Here is a 27,319-nt window from a genome sequence, read left to right as displayed (position 1 = left end):
TAGTTGCACGGAAAGCAACTTCCTTCTTTTTAGTTTAAGTAAGAATCTTATCAGTGACTTTGTGGTGTTCCCGTCTTCTTTTTCCCCTTTTTCTTTTTAGAATCCAAGCAAGCCTCACTTTAATCATTACATGTTTGAATCAATTTGCTTGTCAATAAGGATAACTTGCAAAGCAAACCCCACTGCTATTGGAAGCTTTGAAGATGCTTTATTTATGGTGTTCACAGAGATTCTGCAGAATGACGTGCAAGGTATAAAGAAAACATTATCTGGCTTCTTTGAAATAGGGTATAAGCAGTGTCTGCAGTTCAGGTAGCCATTATTTATTTATCTAATTGAAAATATACCTATTTACACCTTTTTATATTTGGCAGATATACACATGATCACCCATAGCTGTAATAAAGTAAGCCAAAAGAAGAAAACTTAGTTTGCGTGGTTATATTCATTTAGTTATGTTATTAGCCCACCCTTACTCCAATAACCTCAGGGTGCTATAAATGGTGTTTTCTCATTCTCTGAGGAGGTAGGTTAGGCTGAGAGTTCACAACCTGCTCAAAATCACAAAATGCTCCTTTGGATTATACTGTAGGTATCAATATTTACACACATGAATACACTCTCCTGTCACTTATAAACTTTCTTCCCCTTTCAACAGAATTCATTCCATATGTGTTTCAAGTGATGTCTCTGCTTCTGGAAATGCATAAAAATGACATCCCATCTTCGTATATGGCCTTATTTCCACATCTGCTTCAGCCAGTCTTGTGGGAGAGGTCAGGAAACATCCCCCCTTTGGTGAGACTCCTTCAGGCTTACTTGGAGAAAGGTGCCAGCACGATAGCAAATGCCGCAGCTGACAAAATTGTATGTATACACTGATTGAGTTCCTTGATTTCTAAAAGTGTGTGTGTTGGTGTTTCATAAAAAAGAGGTTGGAGACCCTCTCCTGTGTTAGTAGATATCAGAAAGAATGAATTATATTTTACTCACACTGGAAATCCAAGCTGTTAATTCAAGTTGGCTTGTGAAGTTATAAAAAAAGACTCTAATGGCTATCACTAAGGGAAAAGTCAGCACCAGACTGCAATCCTAGATGGCAGAATTCAAAGATGCTATGCATATGCTTCATTGTAGAAAATGACACATTTTGAATGTATTATCTTGAGCAAGTTTCTTTTCATGTTGGAATGGATTCAGATTTGCCCCTCCACAAATGGAATTGCTGCTTTCATTCAGAGAAGGAAATGAGATCCACCTGGGGCCCCCCTATAGCCCCCAGAGCCACTTCCATTCTGTTTGGGAGATTTACTGACTCTTCAGATTTTTGCAGACTGAAGAGATTACTGGCTGGGGTTCCGTTTAGAATTCTCATAAAGATGCCAGCCCCCAAAAGCAGCCCTTCCAGTCTGTTGGAGAGTGCTGGTTTGCTCATGTCCTCTTATGGGCTTCCCATAGGGATCTGGGCAGCCAATCTGGAAACAGAATGTGGGACTAGTTAGGTCTGATCCTGCAGGACTTAAATTCTTAATCTGCACTTTAAGCCATGCAATACTTTTCAGTAGTGCATTCAATCTGTCCTAGCACTGCTGAATACCCAGCTATGATCTGAAATTCCTGAATAATCTTAACTCAGTTTTTTACCCCATTGCTAGGGGTAAGTTTAACCAGGCAGATTTAAATCAGTTCCCAGACTCATTGACTGTTCTGCTCTGGTAGTCAGTTACATCATAATTCCATTCTGGGTAGATTTTGTAGCTGCCAGATCATTTTACTGTTAATAATTTGCTGGCATCTGTCTGTCTCGGGAGACAACGGAGGAGTGCACCTTTGGAGGTGAGGTCAAGCTGTTGGAAGGTTGCAGCGCCTGCTGTCGCAGTGGAGGCCGATGCAAAACTTTGTGTTTTCCTTAATTTACAGCCTGGACTATTGGGTGTGTTCCAGAAACTTATTGCCTCAAAACTTAATGACCATCAAGGGTTCTACCTTCTCAACAGTATTATAGAACATATGCCCCCGTGAGTATGAACATACCAAATTCAAGTAATTTTGCTGCTATTAGTTTGCATTATTGTAGATCTCCTATTGCATGTACTCAAAATATGCCAATAGAAAGTTAAGAAATAGTACACGCAAATGACCTACTGGATTGATTAACCAGTTTCAACATCTTTTTGTCTTTCCAGTGAATCCATTGATCAGTACAGGAAACAAATTTTCATCCTGTTATTCCAAAGACTTCAGAATTCCAAAACAACAAAATTTATCAAAAGTAAGCTATATGTTTTATGGCTGAATGATTTGGGGAAGAACTCTGCACTGAGTGGCTTGGTATGCTTTGGATTAGAACAATCATCATGTGTCTTTTGATTTGATTTCAAAGATGGCAATAAAGGGCATACTGGTCCTAGAGACCCTGTGAAACCAGCAAAGAAGTTTTGTCGACAGATAGCAGGAAAGATACAGATGCTTATTCACTGTGATTTTATAGAAGAGAGAGACACATATTAATACTGTTATACGTACTCTTTTACAGCTACTGATTCATTCATTCTCCTTCTTTTAATAGGTTTCTTAGTCTTTATCAACTTGTATTGTGTAAGATACGGAGCAATAGCACTTCAAGAAATATTTGACAGTATACAGCCAAAGTTAGTATCTTTTTTTAAAAAAAAAATTCTATTTCTTATTATTACATTTCTATCCCGCCTTTCATCTCAGTTATCCTGCTCCTCATTTTATTCCCACAACAACCCTGTGAAGTAGGTTAGGCTGGGAGGGGGTGATTGGGCCAAGGCCACCCAGTGAGCCTCATGGCCAAATGGGGATTTGAACCCTGGTATTCCAGGGGGTCTAATCCAGCTCTGCAGCCACGATACCACACTGACTGCACCAGGCTTTACTAGGGATAACTGATAGCTGTATTTTCAGGTATCATTCTGTTTCCCAGGAAGAAGGCATCGGAGCTGGAAGTGAATATGAAAATGTATTATTTGTTTGCTTATTTATTAAATTCATATCCCACCCTTCCTCCCAGCGAAGCCTAGGGCAGCAAAACCAATTTATCCCCTCACAAGTGGCTAGACTTCATAATTAAGTTGGTGTCATCTTGCAATAAGGGCCTGACAGTTATGTGCTTTAATTCAAGGTGGCAAACTGTAGGGGAAGAATAGGAGCAATCACCCTTTTGAAAAGTTGTTTATGCTGTGAACTGTCCTTAGATAGGGTGGCATACAAATTTAATTAATAATAATGTAACAGTAATGGTAACAACAACAACATAACTACTTTGGCTGCAAATAAAGATTCTTTGCTTGCACTTTCAGCTTTAATTCAAGATGGCAAAGGAAGGCTCAGGAGCAAACATAATTTGGTACTTTTTGGATTTGGCCCCTTTTCTCTGTCACTGTTCAGTCAGAAATGTTGAGCCCTCTTAATTCTCTTCTCTCATGGTATACTGATTAAGCCAGGAACTCATAACACACCATTTCCTTGGTAATGCTCAGTGGTCGGTCTGATTTTTGTTCAGATTTCTGAGTCAATGGATCTCTAGCCTCTCTAAATATCTGTACTTGACCCAATAAATGCATTAGGTGGATACTGCAAGATTAAATGGGTTTCATTTGGCACTTAACAGGATGTTTGGAATGGTTTTAGAGAAAATCATAATACCAGAAATACAGAAAGTATCTGGGCAAGTAGAAAAGAAAATCTGTGCCGTTGGTATCACAAAAATACTCACAGAATGCCCTCCTATGATGGACACAGAATACACAAAGCTGTGGTAAGTGCAATTACTCCTTTGATAAAGTTTATTATTGAAAGGTAGAACTTCTAAGGATGAAGAAGAAATTCCTCTCTTTAAAAAAAAGATGTCTATCTTACCCAGGGAACATGCTAGTTTTTGCTTAAACAGTTGCAACAGAGATTTTTGCCAAAGGAAGGAATCTCTCTGTTGGCCTCTCCCTCCATTGCTTCCATTTCTATTTCAAAAAAGATTTGAAAATGTGCTGGCCAAAATATGCTGTGCTGTTAGGAATAAGAGGATAAGAGTTCCAACTTGGGGGTGAGAATTCAATCTTTCTGTGTCTAAAAGAATTCAGGGGACCAGTTTAGGGGACAGTGCTTTCAGGATACAAATCTTGCAGAATGTGCATGTGTGTGAGGTCAGGAAGCACATGCAATTTAGCACAGGTAAGAGTAATGAAGTTTACTAATGATATGCAACCAGAATATGTTACCGCATTATGTGTTGTTAATATGGGCTTCTGGTCAGTATCGGTGGAGAAGACCTCAGCAGTTAAGCCCTCTGCTTGTTTTGCATCCACCGTTCACTGTCCCCATCTAGCACTTGAGAAGCAATAGGTCTGGTTGTATATTCCTCTTTTGAAAGTGGTTTTCCCATGCACCTCAGTCAGGGAGCAAAAGTATTAATAAGATAGAAGTTCTCCTGTTCTAGATTAAGACAAATAACAACAACAATAATAATAAAATCCACATTGCCAAGTCAGGAGCAGGAGTGACTAGAGCCTGAATGCTTGTGTGAGCAGAAGCTGGGCTGGAGTGCAGCTGTCAATAAGAAGTGTTCCCGGCAGGAACCGTTCCAAATAAGTTATTAGTTTTCCAATATTCCTCCAATAATAGCCAAATTATAACAATATCAATGAATTTGGCAGGAACAGTTCCAGGGGCATTTATACCAAGGCAGTGGTTATATTGTAGAGGAAATATGAATTATAAGGAATACAAATAAATGTATGGAGCATAATGGAAACAAGATCAAGTACATTGTTTTCCTTGGACACCGTCCGAAATAGAAGAACAGCCAGAGTATGGACAGGCTTTTTCCAGTTTTTCTGAATGCTTGTGCCATTCCATTGCCAGTTTCTGCTCTGGCTCTGATAACTAGATCCAGGTATTCCTCTGCCTAAGGAATATTCTGCTGCTGAAAATTGGCTGTTTTCTGTGGTGGTTTGAAATGGTTTTTGAATCCCCGCGGCGGGGTGAGCTCCCGTCTTTCAGTCCCAGCTCCTGCCCACCTAGCAGTTTGAAAGCACCCCCAAGTGCAAGTAGATAAATAGGTACCGCTTTATAGCGGGAAGGTAAACAGCGTTTCCGTGTGCTGTGCTGGTGCCGGCTCGCCAGAGCAGCTTCGTCACGCTGGCCACGTGACCCGGAAGTGTCTCCGGACAGCGCTGGCTCCCGGCCTCTTAAGTGAGATGAGCGCACAACCCTAGAGTCGGACACGACTGGCCCGTACGGGCAGGGGTACCTTTACCTTCACCTTTAACATATTATTTTTGTGCTATGCCTTTAAGATTTAAATTTTTGTAAGTTGCTTAGATTCTTTTGCAGCGAGCAACGAATAAGTCCATTAAATAAAAGGTTTTCTCCATAGGACACCCCTTCTTCAGGCCCTCATTGGTCTCTTTGAGTTGCCTGAAGATGATACCCTTCCTGACGAAGAACACTTCATTGATATAGAAGACACGCCAGGGTACCAAACTGCATTCTCCCAGCTTGCCTTTGCTGGGAAAAAAGAACACGATCCAGTGGGCCAAATTGTGAACAATCCTAAAATCCATCTTGCACAGTCTCTTCACAAGTTATCAACTGCGTGTCCAGGCAGGGTAAGATTGCGTGGCTGTAATCTAGTGTGTGTGGTGATATGAATGTGGGGAATCGTTTCTTTCTCCTGAGTCTGTTCTCTTATCCTAGAAAATGCAGTGTGCCAAAATCGGAAGATTCCTTTTTTGACTGCTGTCTTGAATGAACATGCTCATAATCGTACTCTGTTGAAATCAGTTGTGCTGATTTTGTAGATGTGTTGAGGACTGGGGTGCCAGTCTTCTGCAAGAGTGATTTCTAAAGCGAGCCTTACTTTCAGATTATCTGGTTCTGATATGGCTTAATTTGTCAAACTCTAGTCAGCAACTAGATGGTTACTTGGTTGTGGCATTGCTCCAAGCACCAACTCACCAGGTAGAAGGTGAAGAGATGTGTTCATAACTTTCCACCTAGCTTCATGCTGGTTGGACTAACTGGATAACCACATACATGATTCCATCTTTTTCCCTTTCCTTGCATCCAAAGTTAACCTCCCTCAGTCCTGGCAGCATTGTACTGCCCCCGGCCCCGTGGTTTGAGGGACTAGGGAGTTTTACAAGTGCCCTTGGTCCTTATTGACTAGAAGCAGATTCAGGCTGTGCTAGCTCTGCGCAGTGTTTGCAGCAACGGTACCAAAGTGTGTAGATGCAGGCAATAGCTTAAGTGCTGACTGCAAAACGAAGCTATAATATGAAAGTATACGCTGAGATGCACACAAGTCAATTAACGTTTTAGGATTTGGAGAAACTAAAATGTTAAAACATTTGCCTGCAAGCCTGCATGGTGGTATTTTAAACTACTGTAATTTAGATGCATATTAATAGTGCCACTCTATCTTGTGTTTAAAGGTTCCCTCGATGCTGAGTACTAGCCTGAATGCAGAAGCTTTGAAATTTCTTCAAGGATACTTACAGGCTGCAAGTGTAACATTGCTCTGACCTCTTTATTTTGAATGGGAGAATTTCAAAGTTGCATCAAGGAACGCTGATATTGACTGTTCTAAACAAAGCTCGGACAAGGTGAAACGAGTTGCTACTTCGAAAAACACATCACTGAATTACTGCTTGATACAGAAGCTGAATGATACTTTGTTCATGTGATCATAGGTAAAGAAGCAAGTGACTTTCCCATTCCCAGTTTGCTTTCAAAGGGAATAGTAATAGGAGTTTATCATTTGGGATTGATTGAAGTTCCACATCTGCAGTGTTTGGGTACCATTTTAAAATGTATAGAGTACTGGATGCAAACTCATGTTGTCACTTATTTTTTCCAGTTTGTTGTCATTTGTATTTCTTTTGTGTCTCAAAAGATTTATCTGAATTGTGAATAAATAAGCTCTTGTTTAAAGTATTTGTCTAGCAATATATATCTTACTATGGTAGAATAAATTGTAGTTGTCTGCAAAGAAACTGTCAATTAGTCCCAGCAATACCCAGCACTTCTTAATTTGCTTTTCCACCTGAGCTTTACCTTAACACTATTCATGACAAACATTAAAATTGTATTTGGAGAGGCACCTTCATAGCATTCTGACTCTTTAGTGTCTCAGTCATACTTGAACATCCCACCCATCTTTCAGGAAATGCATTGCTATGAAATATAGTGGAAAATAAATGTCTCAGATTTAATCCATGCAGGTGCTTCTTGTTAAGCAGTTGTGTTCAGCTGCATTTGGGACTTGCTGGTATTCTTCAATTTCATATTTTAAACACTGAAATGCTGAGTCTTAATATTGGTCAGTGAAAGGTAACAAATGATTCTGGAGGAACTGCATCTTGCTGAAATTTTGTCTAGGGTTGTGTAATCAGTGCTGTTAATATGTGGTATGAGTACCTAGGAGGCTTAAGGTTACAGATATTCAGAAATAAAGAAAATAAAAAGAGGCAATTTATTATCTCTTACTCTTATCTCAGATGTTTAACAAGACTGAAATGACCTTTACAAATTTAGTGCTATATAAATAGGAGTGATCTTCACAATTGTATACAGCTTGAACTCCCTTAAAAATAATTACTATGCAACTTGAATATTCTAACCACTAGGCCCAGAAAACAGTCTTGAAGGCACATGATGCAGGTCTACTGCTGAAGGTCTGGGCCTCAGTACTGCATGAGTGTGTGACTACCTAAGAACCAAGTACAAACCGTTTTCTGCAGCAAGAATAGGACATGAGCCAATTAAAAAGCAAGTTGACAGTCAAATGTATTCTGATTTCCTTTTTTAGTATGGACTCATGACACGTGTGTGTGTGTGTGTGTGTAACTCCAGAAATCCTTATGCAACACAGACAGTAGCAGTGGGCCTTTAAATATGTTTTCATGTACCATTAGTCCAATGTCTAAAGAACCTTCTATTTTAAACTTAGGATAAGTTTGCACAAAAGCATCTATTTACTGTATTTCAGTCACAATTTTCAAACACTTGTAGTTCCCAAGTGGCTCAAATAAGTAAGTAAGTAAGTAAGGAGAGAGGAACCCTTGACATCAGGCTTAAAGGTAAAGGTAAAGGTAACCCAGCCCGTACGGGCCAGTCCTGACAGACTCTGGGGTTGTGCGCCCATCTCACTTAAGAGGCCAGGGGCCAGCGCTGTCCGGAGACACTTCCGGGTCACGTGGCCAGCGTGACATCGCTGCTCTGGCGAGCCAGAGCCGCACACGGAAACGCCCTTTACCTTCCCGCTGGTAAGCGGTCCCTATTTATCTACTTGCACCCGGAGGTGCTTTCAAACTGCTAGGTTGGCAGGCGCTGGGACCGAGCAGCAGGAGCGCACCCCGCCACAGGGATTCGAACCGCCGACCTTTCAATCGGCAAGTCCTAGGTGCTGAGGCTTTAACCCACAGCGCCACCTGCGTCCCTTCAGGCTTACAAACTGAAAAAACAACAGACTAGGAAAACATCGAGGAAGGAGATCAAGTTACAGATAGGTAGCCGTGTTGGTCTGCCATAGTCAAAACAAAAAAAATTCCTTCCAGTAGCACCTTAAAGACCAACTAAGTTAGTTCTTGGTATGAGCTTTTGTGTGCATGCACACTGAAACACTGTTTCAGTGTATCTGAAGAAGTGTGCATGCACACGAAAGCTCATACCAAGAACTAACTTAGTTGGTCTTTAAGGTGCTACTGGAAGGAATTTTTTTTTGTTTTGAAGGAGATCAAGTTATTCAAGGTCAGAACAAAGTGGTGAGGTTTAAGAGGGTGTTTATATCCAGTTCAGGCCAGGCTGATCTTCCCTTGTTAGTGATCACGCTTGATAAGCAAGTGGTGGTTTTTGTTCCTTTGACTGATGGATGGGGCCAGAGTGTTCTTTCTCCTTGCATTTGCAGTCTTGGGGTAACAGTCAGCTGGAGCTCAGTGTTCTTTCAGGCAGCAAGAAGAGAAGTGAGAGTTCCCTGCAGCTAACTCCTTCTTTAGATGGTGCCAGGTTGGTGTCATCATTCCTCACCTTTTCCTTCATGCTACCTGTAGAGGCAATGGGGTTCAGCCTGCCCTCTCTGTTCTGCAGATGGAAGCCTTTACTCATCGCCTCAGGGATAACATTGGATGGAACCACATGGTGCTAAAGAAAGCAAGCCAAGGAGAAAGTAGAACTGGGGCTCTGCTCTACCAGAAGGGAAAAGGCAATGTATGTTCTGGAGGGCAAGATAGGAGGCGGTAGATGCAGACATGAGAGACTGATAGGAAGTCGGTCATTTGTTTTGTTGTACCATTTAACCTAGCAGCCCAAAGCAGGCAATGGGGGCGAAGAATCGAGTCAAAATGATGAGCAGGGGTTTCCCAATCATTTGCCCTAAGCTTCAATTCTAAGCAAAAACCATCCACAAAGTTATCATGCTGTAAGAGGCAGAGCTCACCTTTTAGATTTCATATGTAATATACACTTGCGTGTAATGCTAATTCTGCCCATGTGCTGCTTTATTAAGGCTGTCACTAGATTAAATAAATGCTGGTTGATTAAACTTGCATAAGCATGAAATTAATAGTTTCTGGATCAGGCTACTGAGGAGGGCTTACTAATTTCAGTGGGACTTTACAACCAAGCAATGCTGCAGAATTGCAGCTTATATGGAAATACTTCATGTGCTGATTGTCCTTTTTCCTCGCCAAGCCAACTCCTCAATACAGAGCGGCAATGCCTCCAAGCACATATGGGATACCTTTTGAACATCTGTCCCTGTTCTGCTGCCCAAGAAAACAGGATGGCAGGTACCAACCTTGAAATGTGGAGAAAAAAGGAACTTTTCTACAGTGATAGGAAGGGGGAAAGCCTTCAGCTGATTAAACTGCAGCTCTATTTCAGAGACTCGTCTTTCATAAGCAAAATATATTACACATTTTTTTAAAAAAAATCTTCCCTGTTTAATTTTCAGGGCTGGCTCTACCATTAGGCAAAGGCACTTGCCTAAGGCAGCAGATGCTTTGATTTCACTTGTAGTATAACAATTACCATGGAAAATATGGATTTAAATAATAGAGTTTGGAGAAGATGCAGTTTTAAATGATTAAAATGGGACTCCAGGGAAGGAGTGGGGGGAAGTCCTGAGATTCGGAGGAATCATATGGATATGTAATTGATTTTTTAAATATAATTTTGTACTGTAAAAACTAAAAAAAAGATTTCAAAAAAGGGGGGGGGGAGGCAGCAGATGTTGAGGATAGTGGCAACAGCAATAGCCCCAAACCCCAACTCTTTCATTTGAGCCTAGATAGGATCAGGTTGTACATGTAATTTATTCATGGATGAATGAACGCCCTCCCCTCAAAAGAAGGAAGAACACAGTGTGCCTATTCAAAGGATATAATTAGTCACCAACCTTTTTAGGGTTGTTTTTTTTGGGGGGGGTGTATTTTGGGTCCCGTCCCCGCTCTGAACATCTCTTTTCCCCCTTTTGAGGATTAGTCCATCCCATTGAAAGACTGGATGCACATTTTTTGCTTTCCCAAGTCAGATCCAGTATAGTTAATCAGCCTGGAAAAGTAGATAGAACTGAAAAAGGAAATCAGAAAAAGTGTCTCTTTGAACTTCCTCCTCCATCTCTATTCAAGGGAAGGAAAAGGTAACCAGCCTCATGACCAGCCTCATGAGCAGGAAGTGCAGTCAGGGGGTCAGAGGCTTAATGGATGCTAGGAGAAGACCTTAAATGAACAATGGTGGCAGTCCATGGTATATATACCTTATACTATATAATTCTCTGACTCTACCTCAATACTTTGGGCTTTGGGGCAGCCAAATCTTTTGTCCTATGGGAAAAGAAGACAGGTGCAAAAGTAGTCTTGATGTTTGCTATACTTATTGATATGAAATTTTCCTTTAAAGCCAATTTTGTGACTTTTTTAGACGGGAGGGGGGCGCCATTTGCTACCCCACCTTAGGTAGGAAAATGTCTCCATTCAGTCGTATTTTAGACTGTGAGCAGGGTGTTCTAGACTAGTGACTGGAAGCAGCTGCCAAGACCATATAACACTGGTCCTGAAAGACCTACATTGGCACCCCAGTATGTTTCCGAGCACAATTCAAAGTGTTGGTGCTGACCTTTAAAGCCCTAAATGGCCTCGGCCCATATACCCCTACATCCCCATCATTCAGCCCAGAGATCCAGCCCTGAGGGCCTTCTGGAGGTTCCCACACTGCGAGAAGTGAAGCTACAGGGAACCAGGCAGAGGGCCTTCTTGGTAGTGGCGCCCGCCCTGTGGAATGCCCTTCCCACCAAATGTTAAGGACATGAGTAATTATATAAGGTTAGGTTGCTGAAATGAAAACTAAGAAAGAATGGACTCTGTGTGTGTGTGTGTGTGTGTGTGTGTGTGTGTGTGTAAGGACTTTTGAATTCAGGTTGCTCTGGTACTAAAAACAAATCCCTAGGCTAGGCTCAGAGGCAACTCTCTTCTTTAATTCCAATGTGTGTCTTTTGTGCCTGGTTTTGACTGGTCGGGGTTCTAGGAGAAAAGCAGCAAAGTCGATTTGACAAGCCTGAAGTTCGCCCACTCCTGTACAGTGCTAAAAAGTCCGTTCTGCTTAAAGGAATGTCTGAAATAACACAGCTAGAATGCGTGGGGCAGGTTTTGCGGCAGTCTCTACCGCCAATCATGTTCTCAGCTAACACTATTAGGACAGCGCGCAGCCTGTAAGCTCTCGCCCACTCATTTGCCACATAAGCACTTTGCGGAAGCTCCTTGGGGGGCGGACTTGCTTTAAATAGAGCAGCATGCTTGGCTCAGCGGCTTCCAGTACTACTTCGTAAAAGACTACAATACCCAGCACCTACAGTTACTTTCTCAAGTTTTAGTCGGAGCTTGACGGAAAGGAGGCACTACAAACCCCTAGGAGTCAGAAAACACATGTTGTAATCTTCCAGTCCGTTCCATAGATAAGGCTGCAATTGCAAACCCTATATTGCTTGAAGGAGTGGTGCGAGAGCTTTTGATCTAGCTTAATTAGAAAACTGTTGAAACTACTATCTGCCCCCCGCCCGGAATCTTGCGTTCCCAGAGGGAAAGTGATCTCTTACTGATCTGGAGGTCAAAGCTGAAGATTCAGGCCACAGTTTCAAAAAGGAGATGATTTTATGGCGCTGCAATGTATTCACTTTTATGATTCAGAAAGAGTACGTGGAATGAAGCAACCTTTAAGCCTGAGATGGTAAAGCGGCGCCCCTCTAGATATTCTTGGACTCCAACTCCCATCAGCCCCAGCCAGCATGGCCAAAGATCAGGGATGAAAGGAGTTATGGGTCAACAACGTCTGGGAGAGGGGGGCACCGGGTCCCCACGCCTGCTTTATGCAAAGAAGCACAATACGTATCTGCGGATCTGTTGGTTGGTGCCCTAGAATTCAATAAAAGGAGGAAGTGGGTGCTGCTTAGAGCAAAACTGGGATCCCAGAGAAATAATTCCTATCTCAAATACAGTAGTACCTCAGGTTAGGTACTTAATTCGTTCCGGAGTTCCGTACTTAACCTGAAACTGTTCTCAACCTGAAGCACCACTTTAGCTAATGGGGCCTCCTGCTGCTGCCGCGGCGCCGGAGCCCGATTTCTGTTCTCATCCTGAAGCAAAGTTCTTAACCTGAAGCACTATTTCTGGGTTAGCGGAGTCTGTAACCTGAAGCGTATGTAACCTGAGGTACCACTGTAATGGTTGCTTATTAAGGAATCCTGCCATCCAGGTTCTTCTTTCGTCCAAAACTTAACCGCGAAATAGCAGATACCAATATTATACAATGCTGGGCTGTCCCCTCTGTTTCCTTCCCCGCCCTAAATCTACTCCAGAGTCCGAAAACAGTTCATTCAGCTCGTTGCACCCGCTATCTTTAAGAGGAACGGAAGACAGGGTGCAATTCTCCGTAAGCAAAGCCTCGTTGCCCTTCACTGGTCTTCTCAGCTGAGAAAGACAAGCAAGCATGTCCACCTGGGACCTCCCGCCAGGGCCAACCTTGGGGACCCGACAGGAATTGTTTCCTCTCAGCTCACACGCCCCGCATTCCCCGCTGCGCGAAGCCCCACTACCTCCCTCCCCGCATCCTCCGGCGCGGCTGCGGCCGGGAGTCCCGGGGTTTCTGGTTGGAAAGCGCGTGGCCGTAGAGCTGTCACTTCCCCTGCGAGCGCAGCATGCTGGGAAATGTAGTCTCGCCTCCTTCGCGAAGGAGGGAGGGAAAGCGAGAGCGAGCTGCACACTCGGACGGGCCGCCTAAGTGACAGCCGCGGGGCATGCCGGGAGGAGTAGTCCCGCCGGCCAGAGAAGCCGGCCCGTGCCCGGATTGGCGGCGCGCTCCGCGCTGGGCGGTGCTATAAATAGCTGCGAGAGGCCTGGTTGGCTCCTCCTCCTCCCCCCCACGCCGTCGCGTGGTGCCGTCACTTCCTTCCCGGCCGGAGCTAGCTCCGCTCATTCTCTTTAGTGTTTGCCCTGTGTCTGCCGCCGCCGCGACTCGCTCGCCTTCCCCCCCCTTTCCCCGGACCCCCCCCCTCTTCGGCCTGCCAGCTGCCCATGGACTGAGCCGCCCCACGGCCCGCCCGCCAAGACGAGCCGGCCCGGGAGCCGCAGCCCAAAACAACCGCCAGGTGAGGGGCGGAGAAGCAGCGGGCGGGTGTGCAGCCAGACAGGCAAGGCGGGCGTCCCTCCCAGCCGCCCCCCGTCCGCCACTCCTACCGCGGCGCTGGGATATGTGGGAGGGGAGAGGCCTCGGCCGGGCCTGCGCTTGGGGTTGGGCCTGTGGACGGGGCGCGGGAGACGAGGCTCGGGCCCCTCAGGCGGCGGCCGGGGTGGGGGGGCGCGGGTGGGCTGCTGGCAGGTGGGGGGCTCGAGGCTGCCAGGCTCTGCCTCCTGTTATTTAGGGGAAGGTGTTCGTGGGGAGCTGGCTTGAAGACCCACCACTCCCCCCTTCTTTCGACTCCGACCCGCCTTCCCTCCTGTCCGTCCCGGGCTCTTCCCGCCGCCGGCTCGCTCTGCCTCCTTGCTCTCCTCGTGTCCTGCTCGTGGGCTTCCCAGAGGCACCTGTGAGAGAGCAGGAGGCCGGGCTTGGGAGGCCTTTCCACCCCCACCCTGTGGCCTGATCCTGCAAGGGTCGCCTTACGTTTTCCTCCTGGCCTGCGCTCCTGTTAACAGGGATCTTCGCCGCGCGCATAGCAAAGTTCGTGGCGGGCAGGGAGAGCGTAGGAAGGGAAGGTTGCGTTCTGGCTATCCCGAATTACCTGTGCAAAAAAAGGGGAACGGGGTAATTGGTGACAAATCTCTGCATAGTGGGCTACAATAGTACATGTCTCTGCCCCAGCTCTTCATCTTGCCTTTCTGGATCGGGTGAGATTGTGCAGCCTGCTCAACGTTTCTTGATAGTCATGTGCATTGTGTTCTTAATGTGTACATGCCTTGCCAAGTTCCCTGATGTTCTCGTCTTGTACCTGTGCGAGACAGGTAGTAATGCTTCTCTACCCTGGGTTGTGTCAGTTGCAGGGCATGTGCTTTCTCATTTCTCTGGTCAAGAAAATAATGCTGGAGTGTAGAGCCTGTAATTTAAATCCTGTAGTGTTTACTGGATCACACTTTAGTTGCTTCAGGCTTCTCCCAAGACTTGCTTTCTCCAAGATAGCCTTGGAATATTGCTGTCAAGTTTCAGTTTAATTGGGGGGAAAGTCTTTTGTGTTCTCGCTTACAAACATAATGCTTTCATCTCCTAATGGAAGTAATGAATGGCTTAATTGCTCTAATGGTTTAATCTTTTTCCACTATATATGCCCGCAAACTTAATTGGTCTCCTGTCATTTAACTTTAGCAATATGAGCAAGCTTTTGATGTGTACTCTTTTCCACTTCAGCCTGGAACCTGAACCACTTCTGAAACTTAAATAGTTTTGTATTTGCATATGTTGCTTCATCTTTGGTGATATGAATTTTTCATTTTATTTCAAAGCATTTATATACCACTTACTACTTCACTGTGCAGTCTAAAAAACAAAACAATATATCTTTAATACATTAAAACAAAAAACAAAAACCTATGAAAGCAAATAAAGCAAATTCAGAAGATTCAAATATGTGAAGCAAAGTCAGGGGAAGCCAGGGTGAAAAGATACATCTTCACAAGACTTCTGCAGCAACTGATGGTTGCTGCTTCACATACAGCAGAAGGAAGGGATGCCCGTTTTTGGGTCACCACCATATGATATTCTGTAGGATGCACAAGCTGAATTTCCTGAGATGATCTGAGAACAGGGGCAGGTAGTCTTCCAGGGTTTTATATATCAACAGGACCTTGAACATGCTCTGGTACTTATTGGCAACCGGTGCAGTTCATTCAGTTCAGGTGTAATATGTGCACATCTTGGTGCTCCACTCAGCAGCCTGGCCGCAGCATTCTTCACCAGCTGCAGGTTTTGAACCAGTCCCAAAGGGCACATTACAGTAGCGACGTGAATCACAGTAGCTAACCCTACTGTGTATCTGAAGAAGTGTGCATGCACACGAAAGCTCATACCAAGAACTGACTTAGTTGGTCTTTAAGGTGCTACTGGAAGGAATTTTTTTTGTAGTAGCTAACCCTGTCCAGGAAAGAGCATAGTTGGCATATCAGCCTAACACTGTGCCCGAATTTGATGAGTGCTTCTAGTGGTTTCATATAGTTCCATCTGTACTCCCATGAAAGGAGCAGGTTCATCATTTGGGGGTGTTCCTTGATTCAGTACTGTCACTGGAGGCTCAGGAGGCCTCAGTAGCTGGTTTTGCCTTTTCTCAGCTCTGGCAGATTCACTTTAGGACAGAGAAGATTTGACCACAGTATTCCATGCTCTGATAACTTCCAGAATGGATTATTTCAACATGCTTTACATGGGGCTTCCCTTGAAGACGACTCAGAAACTTCAGTTGGTCCAAAGTGCAGCAGCTGGAGGTTCCATTTAGATCTCCTATAACCCCTCTTTTAAAACAGCTGCACTGGTTACTAGTTCATTTCCCAGCACAATTCAAAGTTCTCTCATTAGTGTTTAAAGCCCTATTCAACTTTATTTGGGCTCCAAATATTTGAAAGACCACCTCCTTCCCTACAGACCCTCTTGCATGCTGAGACCAGCAGAAGGGGCACTCTTGGAAGTTCCTGCAGGTGACAGCCAGGAGAGGGCATTCCATGTGGTGGCTTCTAAATCCTGGAATTCCCTCCCCACAGAGTTATGTCTGGCACCTCCATTATGCACCTTCCAAAATGCTGTATAATGGAGGTGTGGATCTTTAGGACCCACCTTATTTTTACTATTGCAACTTTAAACTGTTTTTAATATTGTGCTTTAATGTTCTAACCTGCCCTGGAACCTTAGAGTGAAGGGTGGGTAATAAAAAAATATTAATAATACTAAACAGGGGGGCAGATGCATAATCTCCCAATCCAGTTCTCTGAATCAGTCCTGGTGAGTAGGAATTATAGCGAACAATACTTTGTCACAGCCACATTGTCACACTTTACTATATGCTTGAACTTGAAAATATTTTAATACTGTGGGTTTCATGAAATCGTAAAGCTAAATCCTGTAAAAGTTACCGGTAACTGGTAGTCAAGAGACCAATGCGATTTTTGATATATTTAAAATATCAGTCTGGTTGTTTTAAGTCATGTTCTAAATAGCACTGTATGGTGACCCTACAAACCAAACACTTGATCAAATAGATATTCAACACAGCACCAGAATGTTTAACATTTTTTATTAAATTCAGCTTTGCTAGACTGTATTCTGTGCTATATATTATCAGACATTCATACCTGACTAGTAAGATGCTCTCTCAGATTAAAGCTTCAATCTTAATAACTCTTAACTAGGAAATGTCATATAGAACTTAGTGATACTTAATGCCTGATAGGACTGTGAAAGGAGAAGGAAGTGATCTCCAAGTGAATTTACCCTTTTGTGACACTAGTAAAGTCATGTTCCAAAGACTTACTGGGGGATGATTAATGCATGGCCTGTACATCCCTTGATTACACAACATCTGACAAACAACTGCTAAGGGTGTGAACTGAATCTGTTGAAAAACATTGTTTAGGAGTAAATACAGATCTATCTGTGATGGCTTATTTATACATGTTGTGTGAAGCTGCAGTCAACAAGTAGTAAATGCAAATGTGTGAACTTGTTTTTAAAACCTAGGCTAACATTGGTTTTAGGCATATGCAAAAGTGTCTGAAGTGCAGTGTGAAGAATTTGTCTCTACCAGTTGCTCTGCTGCTTAGCAAAACTCATAAGTAAACTGAAAGCGATTGCAGGAACAAACTGAAGTGGGGCCATAGAGGATATTCCTTTGACATTTCCTTGAGTAGTATACCATGGGATGATCCATAACATCAAAATTATGATGGTGGAGGTATGGCCTTGTGCAGTGTTCTTCGATCTTGGATCCCTAGATGCTGTTGGACTACAGTTCCTGTCATCTCTGACTTTTGACCATGTTTGCTGGGGATGATGGGTATTGTAGTTCAACAATATATGTGAACAATATCTGGGGCCCAAAGGTTAAACAGTAGTCTAGTGTAAGAATACTGCCCTTTGTGCAGACCTGTTGGATGAGAGGAAAGAGAGAGGGGCTGAAATGGAATTGAGAGCAGAGCTAGAGACTTTCTGTGGACCAAGCTTGCTTACCCACCTCTGCTGCTTCCTTCCCCTGAGTCCTAGAATTTAACTGAAGTTTAGCCTACAACATGGTGCCTCCTTCTGCTGTCTTTTTTAACTAAATATTTCTGTTTGCCTTTCCTTTTTCTCCATTTTATTATCTTAAAAGTTGATAGTGCTGCTAGTGTGACCCACGATAGAGCGTCACAACCTACCAGTTGTTGTGCATCTGCCGTACATGACCTTACTTATTGTGCTATTGCAGACAGCCTGAATTGAGTTAGGGTGGCAAATTCACCAGTTTCAGAAGCATTAATGCTTTTTGCTTTTATAGCATGGTGTGCTGTTGAAAGTCTCAAAGAGGCAGGAGGTGTTTCCATTTGTACAATTGTGCAGCTACAACGAAAGGATTGCTGCAGGTACCATCGGTATTAGCCATCAATTTTGGAATTGGCAGTCTTTCTTAAAATATGCTTACCCTGCTATCTTTGTGTTTGGCAGACTGAATTCTTTCCATTTCAAAGTGTTTGGGTACCTTTTGACATGGAACATACAGGCTAAAGGGACCAGGAAATAGTGTGTGTGTGTGTATTTTGTTGTTTTTCACTTTTCACAACTACAGAATGCATTCCATCAGGGAACTCATAGGTACAAATCTTGCTCGAATGAATGGTAATTGAGTCAAAGCACTGATGCGTACCCTTCATTTCACTTCCTATATAAGTCAGTTGCAACAAAACCAGAGTCTTGTAGAGAGGCTTAACATTGGGCAGATTTATTATGGCATAAGCTTTTATTGATGCATCCAGTAGCTTTTGCTATAAACAATTGCCTGGTTCCCCCATGTTTTTATTGGGATATTTCTAAACCACTTAATATTTTAAATACCATAATGATGGACAATAAAGGTACAATCCCCCACCACCGGTATGCCTTTCACATATCTAAATATTGCCTGTCTTTCTGGGGAAACCTATAAAAAATAGCATCCAACGAAATGTATACAACATCTCAGCCTGTCTTACTTCAGGGAGCAGACTGTAGACTGAACAATAAGGCAGTTCTTCTTACCAGTTACCAGTAATTCTTCCCTGATCTTTTTCTTCTTTAATTGCTTTTTATTGAGTTTTAAAATTATTATTCATATACATATCCCATTCACTCTTAAACATATATTGTGCACATATATCAACCAAACAATAACAATATTGCTTTACAAGTGACTTCCCGCCACCTCAATGCGGCTTCTTGTTTCTTCCTTCTCTTTTCAACTGTGTTGTTTTTCCTTATTACCCTTCTCTTATGCAATATTTCTTATCTGTTCTTTACTTTGCAAAATTTAGTCGAAACGTATCAAGGATTTTATCTGAGAACAGTGTTTTCCATATAATCTTTTCCATCTGAAGGCAGCTCAGTTTAGAGAAGTTTTTAATGTTTATTTTTATTTATTTTTTATTAAATTTTGACATAAATATATTTCACAAACGTACAAAAGGAGAAGTTTTTAATGTTTAATGCTGTATTGTGTTTTTAACATTCGGTTGGGAGCCACCCAGAGTGGCTGAGGAAACCCAGCCAGATGGGCAGGGTATAAATATATTATTATTATTATTATTATTATTATTATTATTATTATACATTCCCACTCCTTTTTAATTTTTTTGTTTGGTTGGTTCCTAATTGCCTCTGTCATTTTTGCTAATTCCAAATACTAACACAATTTGATTTGCCATTCTTCCTTTGTTGGTGTCTTATCACCCTTCCAATTTCTAGCGATTAACATTCTTGCTGCTGTTGTAGCATATAGGAACACCCTTTTTAATCATTTGAAGTATCAATTGTCATAATGCCCAGAAGAAAGGCTTCAGGTTTCTTCTCAAATGTTTTTTGAACATTTTTTTAAAAATTCGTCATAGACAAAATTCCCCCCAAAATTAATTTTGTCACAATCCCACCACATGTGGTACATCATTCCTTCCCCTTGATTACACCTCCAGCATACACTTGACTTTGATTTATATATTTTGGCCAGTTTTCTGGGGGTTATGTACCACCTGTTATAGCATTTTCATGATGTTTTCTTTTATTGTGTAGCAGGCTGTAAATTTTAAATCCTTTTGCCACAATCTTTCCCAATCCTCCATCTGGATGGAGTACCCAATTTGCCCCTGTTCTATCCCTTTTAGCATGTCATAGTATGAGTCCCTAGTCATGTACTGTCCAGCACAATGAAAATGTAGTTGGTATATCTGAAGTTCCTGGGGTTTTGAGGAACAGTGTTCTTTAGAACCACAAGAAGATTGAACTCTAGGTTATCTGTGTTGGTAATAAGCGAACCCCTGAAAATGTTGATGATAAAAACATTCAGGACCCCATAATGTACATGTTAAGACCTGAAAATCCAATCTTGGGGAGCATGCTTGAATCCAAATGTATTCTCTCTCTCTTTCTCCACACACACACACACACACACACACACACACACACACACAGTGCATTGGCAAAAAAACAGCACATACCACAAATATATTACTGAGCATAGCACAAAACATAGTGGTAGTAATGTAATCTTGTAGTGCCATTAAGATGGCTCTTGCAAGCAAACTAGCAAAACATGAGGGGAGAGGTGGGTTCTTCCTCTGTCTTGCAGTCATATGTAACACTGACAATCTGCACTGTTAGGAACATCAAAGCATGTCCATGTTTTTAAGAAGAGGTCTGGCCAGTTTTGCCTGGAGCAAGAGAGAGCTTGATCTGTAAGCAATTGGTGAATAGTTGGGTAGATTGCAAACTATTTTTTGGCTTGCAGTGTAGTTACAGAACTTCTGTAGTAGATTATCTAACATGTAAGGCTGCTGCTGTTATTTCCATTTCAAACTTATTTGCTACCTGTTATTGCATGTGACTTCTGTAAATGACAGACATAAGACACCTCTGTCCCTAGGAACGTAAATGTTAAACGTTCAGGCAGTCGGGAAACAAGTACCGGTAATTAATTTCCCACCAATTATTCTTAGAACTTTGAAAGAAATGTAGACAAATCACTTGGTGGTTGGCAAGTGTTACACCCCAGCATGGGGTTTTAATAACTATAATAGACCCCAGTATTCAGAGGCTGCAACCTATTTGGACGTGTGTACCATGAGCACACTATCGTATAACCTGTGTGTGAGCTCTTTACGGGCTGTTATGCTAACTTGATAGATCATGTTTCTACATAGCCTATTGAAGTCTTGACATTTTGCCTTGCTTACCTTGGTTTTTAAGAGACTTTGAATGTAACTTTTTGGTAATAATGATCCCATGGTACAAGCATAAGTCAGAGCTGTAGATTAGGGGTGGGGAGCCTTTGGCCCTCCAGATATTGCTGAGCTACAACTCCCATCAGCCCTAGCAAGCAATGCCAGCATCTGTAGTCCCACAAAAGTAGTAATAATAATAATAATAATAATAATAATAATAATAATAATAATTTTTATTTATACCCCGCCCTCCCCAGCCAAGGCCGGGCTCAGGGCGGCTAACAAGCAATAATAAACACAAGTTGAATGATTACAACTTAAAAACAAAATTAAAATACAACATTAGAATATTGAAACATTAAAATATTAAAATGTAGCCTCATCGCAGGAGGAGAAAGAAAAAGAAAAAAGAAAGAGAGGGAGGGAATCAAATTGGCTCCAAGCCAAAGGCCAGGCGGAACAACTCTGTCTTATAGGCACTGCGGAAAGAAATCTGATCCTGCAGGGCCCCGGTCTCATGAGGCAGAGCGTTCCACCAGGCTGGAGCCAGTGTTGAGAAGGCCCTGGATCTGGTTGAAGCTAATCTAACTTCCTTAGGGCCCGGGACCACTAGGGTGTTGCTATTTATGGACCTTGAGGCTCTCCGTGGGGCATACCGGGAGAGGTGGTCCCGTAGATACAAGGGTCCTAGGCCGTGAAGGGCTTTAAAGGTCAAAAGCAGCACCTTAAATTTGACCCTGTACTCCACCGGGAGCCAGTGCAGCTTGAAAAGCACTGGGTGAATATGATCCCATGGCAGAGACCCTGTGAGGAGCCTCGCTGCAGCATTCTTCCCCTTGCTGGAGCTTCTGGGACAGCTTCAAGGGCAGCCCCGCATAGAGTGAATTACAGTAGTCAAGCCTGGAGGTGACCGTCGCATGGATCACTGTGGCCAGGTCAGGGCGGGAATGGTAAGGGATGTATGTAGTGTATGTATGGCATCTTCTACAACTCACAAGAATAATGCATTATATGTATAGGGCAGCAAATCTTTCCCAGCAGGATGTGTGTGTAACAAGCTGGATGGAGATCAGGAAGAGTTCTAGAAAAAGATTCTAGAATCTTTTTATCTTGAGCTGTATTGTAGTCGCTAGCATCCCTAATCTCCAGTGACAAATGTGTTGTCTTTTAAAGCATTTTCAACGATATCTTTGTCAGGTCAGTTTCCTCTAGTTTGTGGTACAACTTGGCCTTGTTGCTGATGCTCCATAAAACTCCTAGCTAGCTACATATCTTCACATATTGCATCATTTGATCCGTTTGTCTTGCAGAGGAGGAAGCTGTATGCATATTTTGTCTAACATCTCCACTGTTACATATCAGGACTGGTGTAGCCATCTTTTATGCTCACAACAACATTGACTAGGAGTGAGGAAAAAGGAAATCTGATAGGGTGACATTCTAACCAAAATGCATTCCATTTCGCTAGCCGCTCTAACTTTATTCTTCATGGTCATCAGATTTCTGCAGTCCACCACTTCCTTTGTACAAAACAGTAAGCATGTCACAATTATGTTGGGGCACAGGGCAGTTGTTTAACATGAGGATGTGTTGCAGTAACTAACTTGGATTAATCTAAGGCATTTGCCATGAAGAAATTACTATTTAAAAAGGAAGGTTCATGAATGTTCTGTAACTTTTTTTAAAAGTGCAGCACTGATCAAAGTATCTGTAAAAGCTACTTTTTGAAATGCACTCAGGCCTGATTTAAGTTCGCACAGCTGGTTTCACTTAACTATGCATGATTGGGCATGGCTGTCATCACACTTCAGTTGGGTTTCATTCCCTATAAAATGTAGAGAGTTGACACACTTGGAATTCACAGCCCAAGTGTGTTGGTGTGGTTGAAGACTTAAATCAGGGGGTCATTGCTTTCACTAACTGCTTATAAACCTGCACAGGTAGGTTTCTTGCACATTCCTGGCATCATATTTTAATGGACTCTATAAACAATGAACTATTATTTATTGGTTCCACTTAATCTTAACTGGAGGGGACAGCAAGCTATGAAATCTCAGAGCAGGCTGCCTTTCTGTTGTCAGAGCAGAAAGACATGTAATTATCAGTGTGAACTTTATATGTGTGTGCTTATGTGTGTGTATAATTCTGATTTGTGCAGGGCTGAGAAGAGGCTGTTAATAGGTTGCACCAAGATACAGTTAAGAAGGCACGGTTGCCAAAATTAAACACAGTTCAAGCATACTTACAGGGCTTGTTTTGGCAAAATGGAAACAAGACTCTCTGTTCTCTTTCTTCAGGATCAACAACTTGCTGGCTCTAAAGAGGAGGCATCAAATATTGTCATTTAACCACCTCAAAAATGTTTGGAATAGTGAAATGCTTCAAATCAGCCTTTTGGGGAGTGAACTGGCTTTGTTTAGATTTAGGTTTATTCAATTTATGAATCGCTTCCAACAACAAAAAGCCCTGAAGCGATTTGCAGCAAGAAGGTAATACAATATTTAAAATGCACAAATATAAACATTCAGATTAAAAACATCCAATTGATGATGCCCAGGAAGACAAAAACACCTTTGCCTGAGGCCAAAATGATGACAGAGTTGGTGCCAGGCGTGCCTCCCTTTTGAGAGTGTCAAATAATTGCTGGCTAATTTTTAACTGTAATGGGTGCTGTCTCTTGAAGACCCTCTCTGAAATGACTTCATAGCTAACACTTCTGAAGAAGTAAACATTTCTAAACCTTTCAAAGCATATGTGCTGAACAATTTTATCTAATGAGAATTTTTCTCCAAATGTTGCTCCTGGTAATGTTGATAAGTAGTTCGTTGTGGAATAGTATACTCAAAAGCATCTTTCTAACTTTCTCCCCTTTTTCTTTTGTTTATAGGCAATCTCCAACATATAAATCCCCTTGGAACTAAAGCTAAAGCTACACTGTCCCTGGATCACTTAAAGGTACAGGAAGTTGGGTATTCTGAAAGTCCAGCAGCTCTTTATCACTGGCTGATATTTTGGGGTGGACACAAGTATATGGGAGTTCTGTTGCAGTTTCCTATCTTAAGATGCTGCTTTAATGTCAGTTGTATCCAAAGCCATCAGTACTTGAGCTGAACAGACATATGCACTTCTCCCTACTGCAGCACCCTCCTGCACCCTCAAAAAAAAAACTGTTGTGGGTGGTTAGAGAAACTGCTTCTCAGTTTTCCCATATCCTGGCTACTGCTTCCCCCAACACCTGTGTCTTCTCTCCCTGTTCCATTACCATCAACAGCATCTTTGAATCTCTTGCTTCAACAATATGCCATATATAAGGATGACACACTTTAAACCTGAAAGGAAACATCCAGGGCATGGATTAGTCTTCCCTAGATATTGGGAATTGCTTGTGAAGGGTGGCTTAGAATATACACAGGCCTGTTCATTTGTCTGGAGTATTAACTGCATTCTGCAGCACATTTCCGATACTTGATTCTGGTATAAAGCAAAAGAATAATATTTACAAACAGGAGAATTTTAAATTCTATTCAAACTACTGAAATCTGTAATCATATCTTTGTTAATGTTTTATTCCTTCATTGAAACAGTCCAAATAGTGAGGCAGTATTCCTGCAAATGGGGGCATGTGTTTTCAAGAGTATATGCTCTAGGTGTGTTGCTCTCAACAGATAGTTAGGGGGCTGTGCATGTTAAAGCTGATGCCTGCATTCAGCAGAGAGCCAGTTTTTTGTTTTTTGTGTATATCCAGGTGACTCAGTGCTCTTAATGTAGTGGTGAGTCATTCTAAACAGATATCTAGAGGGCAGGCCTCAATTGCATGTCAAGATAATGGGATGTGTCCAAGGTTTTCTGAAAGGGGCAATCTGTAAGAGTGGTATGTGCATGCTCGGCCATTTTATAGAAAAGGCCTTCAACTAAGCAGTTCAGCTAGCGGAGTCGGTTAAGGAAAAACAGGTTTACCCAGTGACACATGTGCCTGCCTTCAGCTTTTTAATCTCTAATGCAAGATGTCCTTGCTACACGTTTGTGAACATGCTCTGTCTTAAAATGGCAACTTGAAATTTTCATTATTGAACCTAATATGGAGAGAACTTTAGGCAAGAGCGAAACAACACACACACACAAACACACACACCCAAATGCTCACTACTCCTTGGCCAAAGGCCTGGCTGGTGTGTGTGTGCTCTTTGTGAAACCTGTAGCCTCTTGGGTCCCTTTCTTGGAAATGTAGGAACATACCAGGTCAGGCCATAGGCAAAACTAGGCACCACATCATTCACACAGTTACCAGTTATGCAGATGGCTTTTTAAAAGGAAGTTTCAGGTGCAAGGTCTGATCCAGACCCTGAAGTTGAAGGCCGGTGGCTTTGACCCTTTGTTCCCTGCTGCTCCCCCAATAAGTGTCACCACAGAGTTGGGGGTAGAAGTCTATTATATTCATAGTTGGGGGTGGAAGCTTTCCTCCAATGCAAAAAGCAGGGCTTAATCCATATTGGGACCCACAGCATAGGGCAAAAGGCCAAAGCACCTTTTCCAGGTTTGAATCAGGCTCCTGTACCTGCAATTTGTAGAGCTGATGATTGTGCTAGTTTGGCCCTTTTTGAACTGGCAGGGCTTCTCCCTGACTCTGTCAGAGATGTCCCTTCATTTGCTACCTGAACTTTTTAGCAGGAGATGCCTGGGACTTTCTGCATGCAAACCCTATGCTATACCACTGAGCATTTAGTGCATTAAGGGTAGTGTGAGGTACAACATGGCCCAGCTGCTGCTGGGCTGTAAACTCCTGGCTACTATTGAGCTATGGCCCCTTTCCTTAAGCATGCCCAACCCTGTTTCTGATGGTCATTCATAGCTTTAAAAATGGCTATTTTGGGAGCTGTGCCTTTTGAAGCTGAGCCAAGCTATTGTAATTTACAGGAAGCATTAATGCTGAGTTGGAAATCAATAAAATCCTTAAAATAGTGAGTGCCATGTTAAACATCAACTTAGTAAAACAAAGCTGTAAACCTTTTTGCTCTCTGGATAAAAAAACCCACCTAGCAGCATGGTGGAAGTCTGCTTTTGATAACTTCATTTACAAGCATAGTATTGGCTTATTTGGCAATGAAATTTGTGAACTTGTCAGAATATTAGAAGACTTTGGTCTGTGGTGCTTCACGTGAATACTTTCTGCACATCTAAGGCTAGCATGTTGAGCCCAGCCTGCTATTTTGTATGTGCAGGTATTAGAAAATGTTTGCATGCTTGAGAGCATTCAGTTTCCTACCTACAGTCCAGCATCAGGTTCATCAAGTGAGACTTTGGATTGTGTATTTCAGCTCTTAGATGCCAACTCATTGTGTTGAAAATCCATTTGCTTCCACTGGCCCATAAACCCTTGTCGGCCTTTTCAGAAGTACGCGTCTTTCCTAAAATCCTTAAGAGGCAGTTTGCAGATCACTTTTGTCTTTGACTCATCCTTTCTAAATTTGGAAGCCTATTCATGACATCAATTCTGAAGGCCAACAGAATGCTTAGACAAATTGCTACTATTAGCATCCAGTGATTGCTCATTTTTAAAGCCAGGACCTTTGCTGGTTCAAGATAAATTTTTAAATATCTACAGGTTTTATTGGGAGACCGAAATTGGACTATGGTAACTTGACATTAGTGCCTTGTGTTTGCTTTCATCACTGTGACAATATAAGTACTCAGTTCACCAAGCACTACTGCTCCGCATGCGGTCCTTAATTCATTATTCTTGGCTAACACAAATGAAGTGTGTTGGATTGTGGCCAGCATTGTTTCTGGTCTAGAAAGGTTGCCTGCTAAACCTACCATTTGCAGAAAGCTTGAACTATCATTTTTCCAGTACTAACTCCTGAGCAGTTGACCATATGCATGCTCAGTTTGGCATTCATTTGGCAGCACAGGTTCATTGTATCCAGGGTTCGAACTTAGCAGGCGCCAGGCGCATTTTGCACCTAAAGTTTCTCCATTTATGAGCACCTCAGAAAGTCTGGGTGCCATTTTTTGCATCTGGCTAACACTCGATTACTGAAGATTGAAGCTTCAAAGTATATTTCAAGGATAGACAATATGTTAAGGAGTTTAACAATAAAGAGTGGAGTGTTTTGAGAGTTGATGTATGGTACAAACATTTTTACTGTAAACATCAAATTAAATATGTATTAACAATTTCTGTTAAAATGTAATATTAACCATGTTTCTCTTATGTGAATTGCATATTCATGCTTACCAAAATAATAAATAAAAATTTATTTATTTATTGTTGCTGAGCCCAATGACACTTAAACATTCTGTTTTGGTGCCCACAACCCAGCTTTTCTATCCCAGTTTCTAACACTGATTGTATCCAGATGGAAGGCTTGTGTAGACTGTATGTACTCAGAAGG

General features: G+C 42.4%; 2 protein-coding genes across 11 annotated transcripts in view; both read left to right on the top strand.

The window, feature by feature from the left end:
- Window positions 1-6,954, top strand: part of CSE1L (chromosome segregation 1 like) — a 31,512-nt gene extending 24,558 nt beyond the window's left edge. For both annotated transcript variants that reach the window (XM_083745730.1, XM_083745731.1), the window contains exons 18-25: window positions 101-251; window positions 659-867; window positions 1,921-2,018; window positions 2,187-2,272; window positions 2,570-2,651; window positions 3,638-3,784; window positions 5,399-5,630; window positions 6,456-6,954. In XM_083745730.1, coding sequence (XP_083601856.1) covers window positions 101-251; window positions 659-867; window positions 1,921-2,018; window positions 2,187-2,272; window positions 2,570-2,651; window positions 3,638-3,784; window positions 5,399-5,630; window positions 6,456-6,545 — 1,095 coding nt within the window. In that variant the 3' untranslated portion in view covers window positions 6,546-6,954. The remainder of the gene's footprint in view (window positions 1-100; window positions 252-658; window positions 868-1,920; window positions 2,019-2,186; window positions 2,273-2,569; window positions 2,652-3,637; window positions 3,785-5,398; window positions 5,631-6,455) is intronic.
- A 6,341-nt stretch (window positions 6,955-13,295) lies between these two features.
- STAU1 (staufen double-stranded RNA binding protein 1) overlaps window positions 13,296-27,319 on the top strand; it is a 39,882-nt gene continuing 25,858 nt past the window's right edge. The window contains exons 1-4 of one of the 9 annotated variants that reach the window (XM_083744309.1): window positions 13,440-13,660; window positions 18,020-18,104; window positions 23,225-23,416; window positions 23,815-23,882. The gene's annotated coding sequence lies outside the window, so the exon portion shown is untranslated. Of the gene's footprint in view, window positions 13,661-13,787; window positions 14,397-18,019; window positions 18,105-23,224; window positions 23,417-23,814; window positions 23,883-27,319 lie in introns of those variants that run through there. The other 8 variants (XM_083744305.1, XM_083744302.1, XM_083744307.1 and 5 more) reach the window with 8 other exon arrangements.

Source organism: Podarcis gaigeae (genome assembly GCF_964106915.1).
Source record: "Podarcis gaigeae genome assembly, chromosome: 6".
In the NCBI taxonomy this organism is placed as follows: domain Eukaryota; kingdom Metazoa; phylum Chordata; class Lepidosauria; order Squamata; family Lacertidae; genus Podarcis; species Podarcis gaigeae.
The sequence above is the reverse complement of the archived record's forward strand: the minus strand, read 5'-3'. Positions and strand labels throughout refer to the sequence as shown.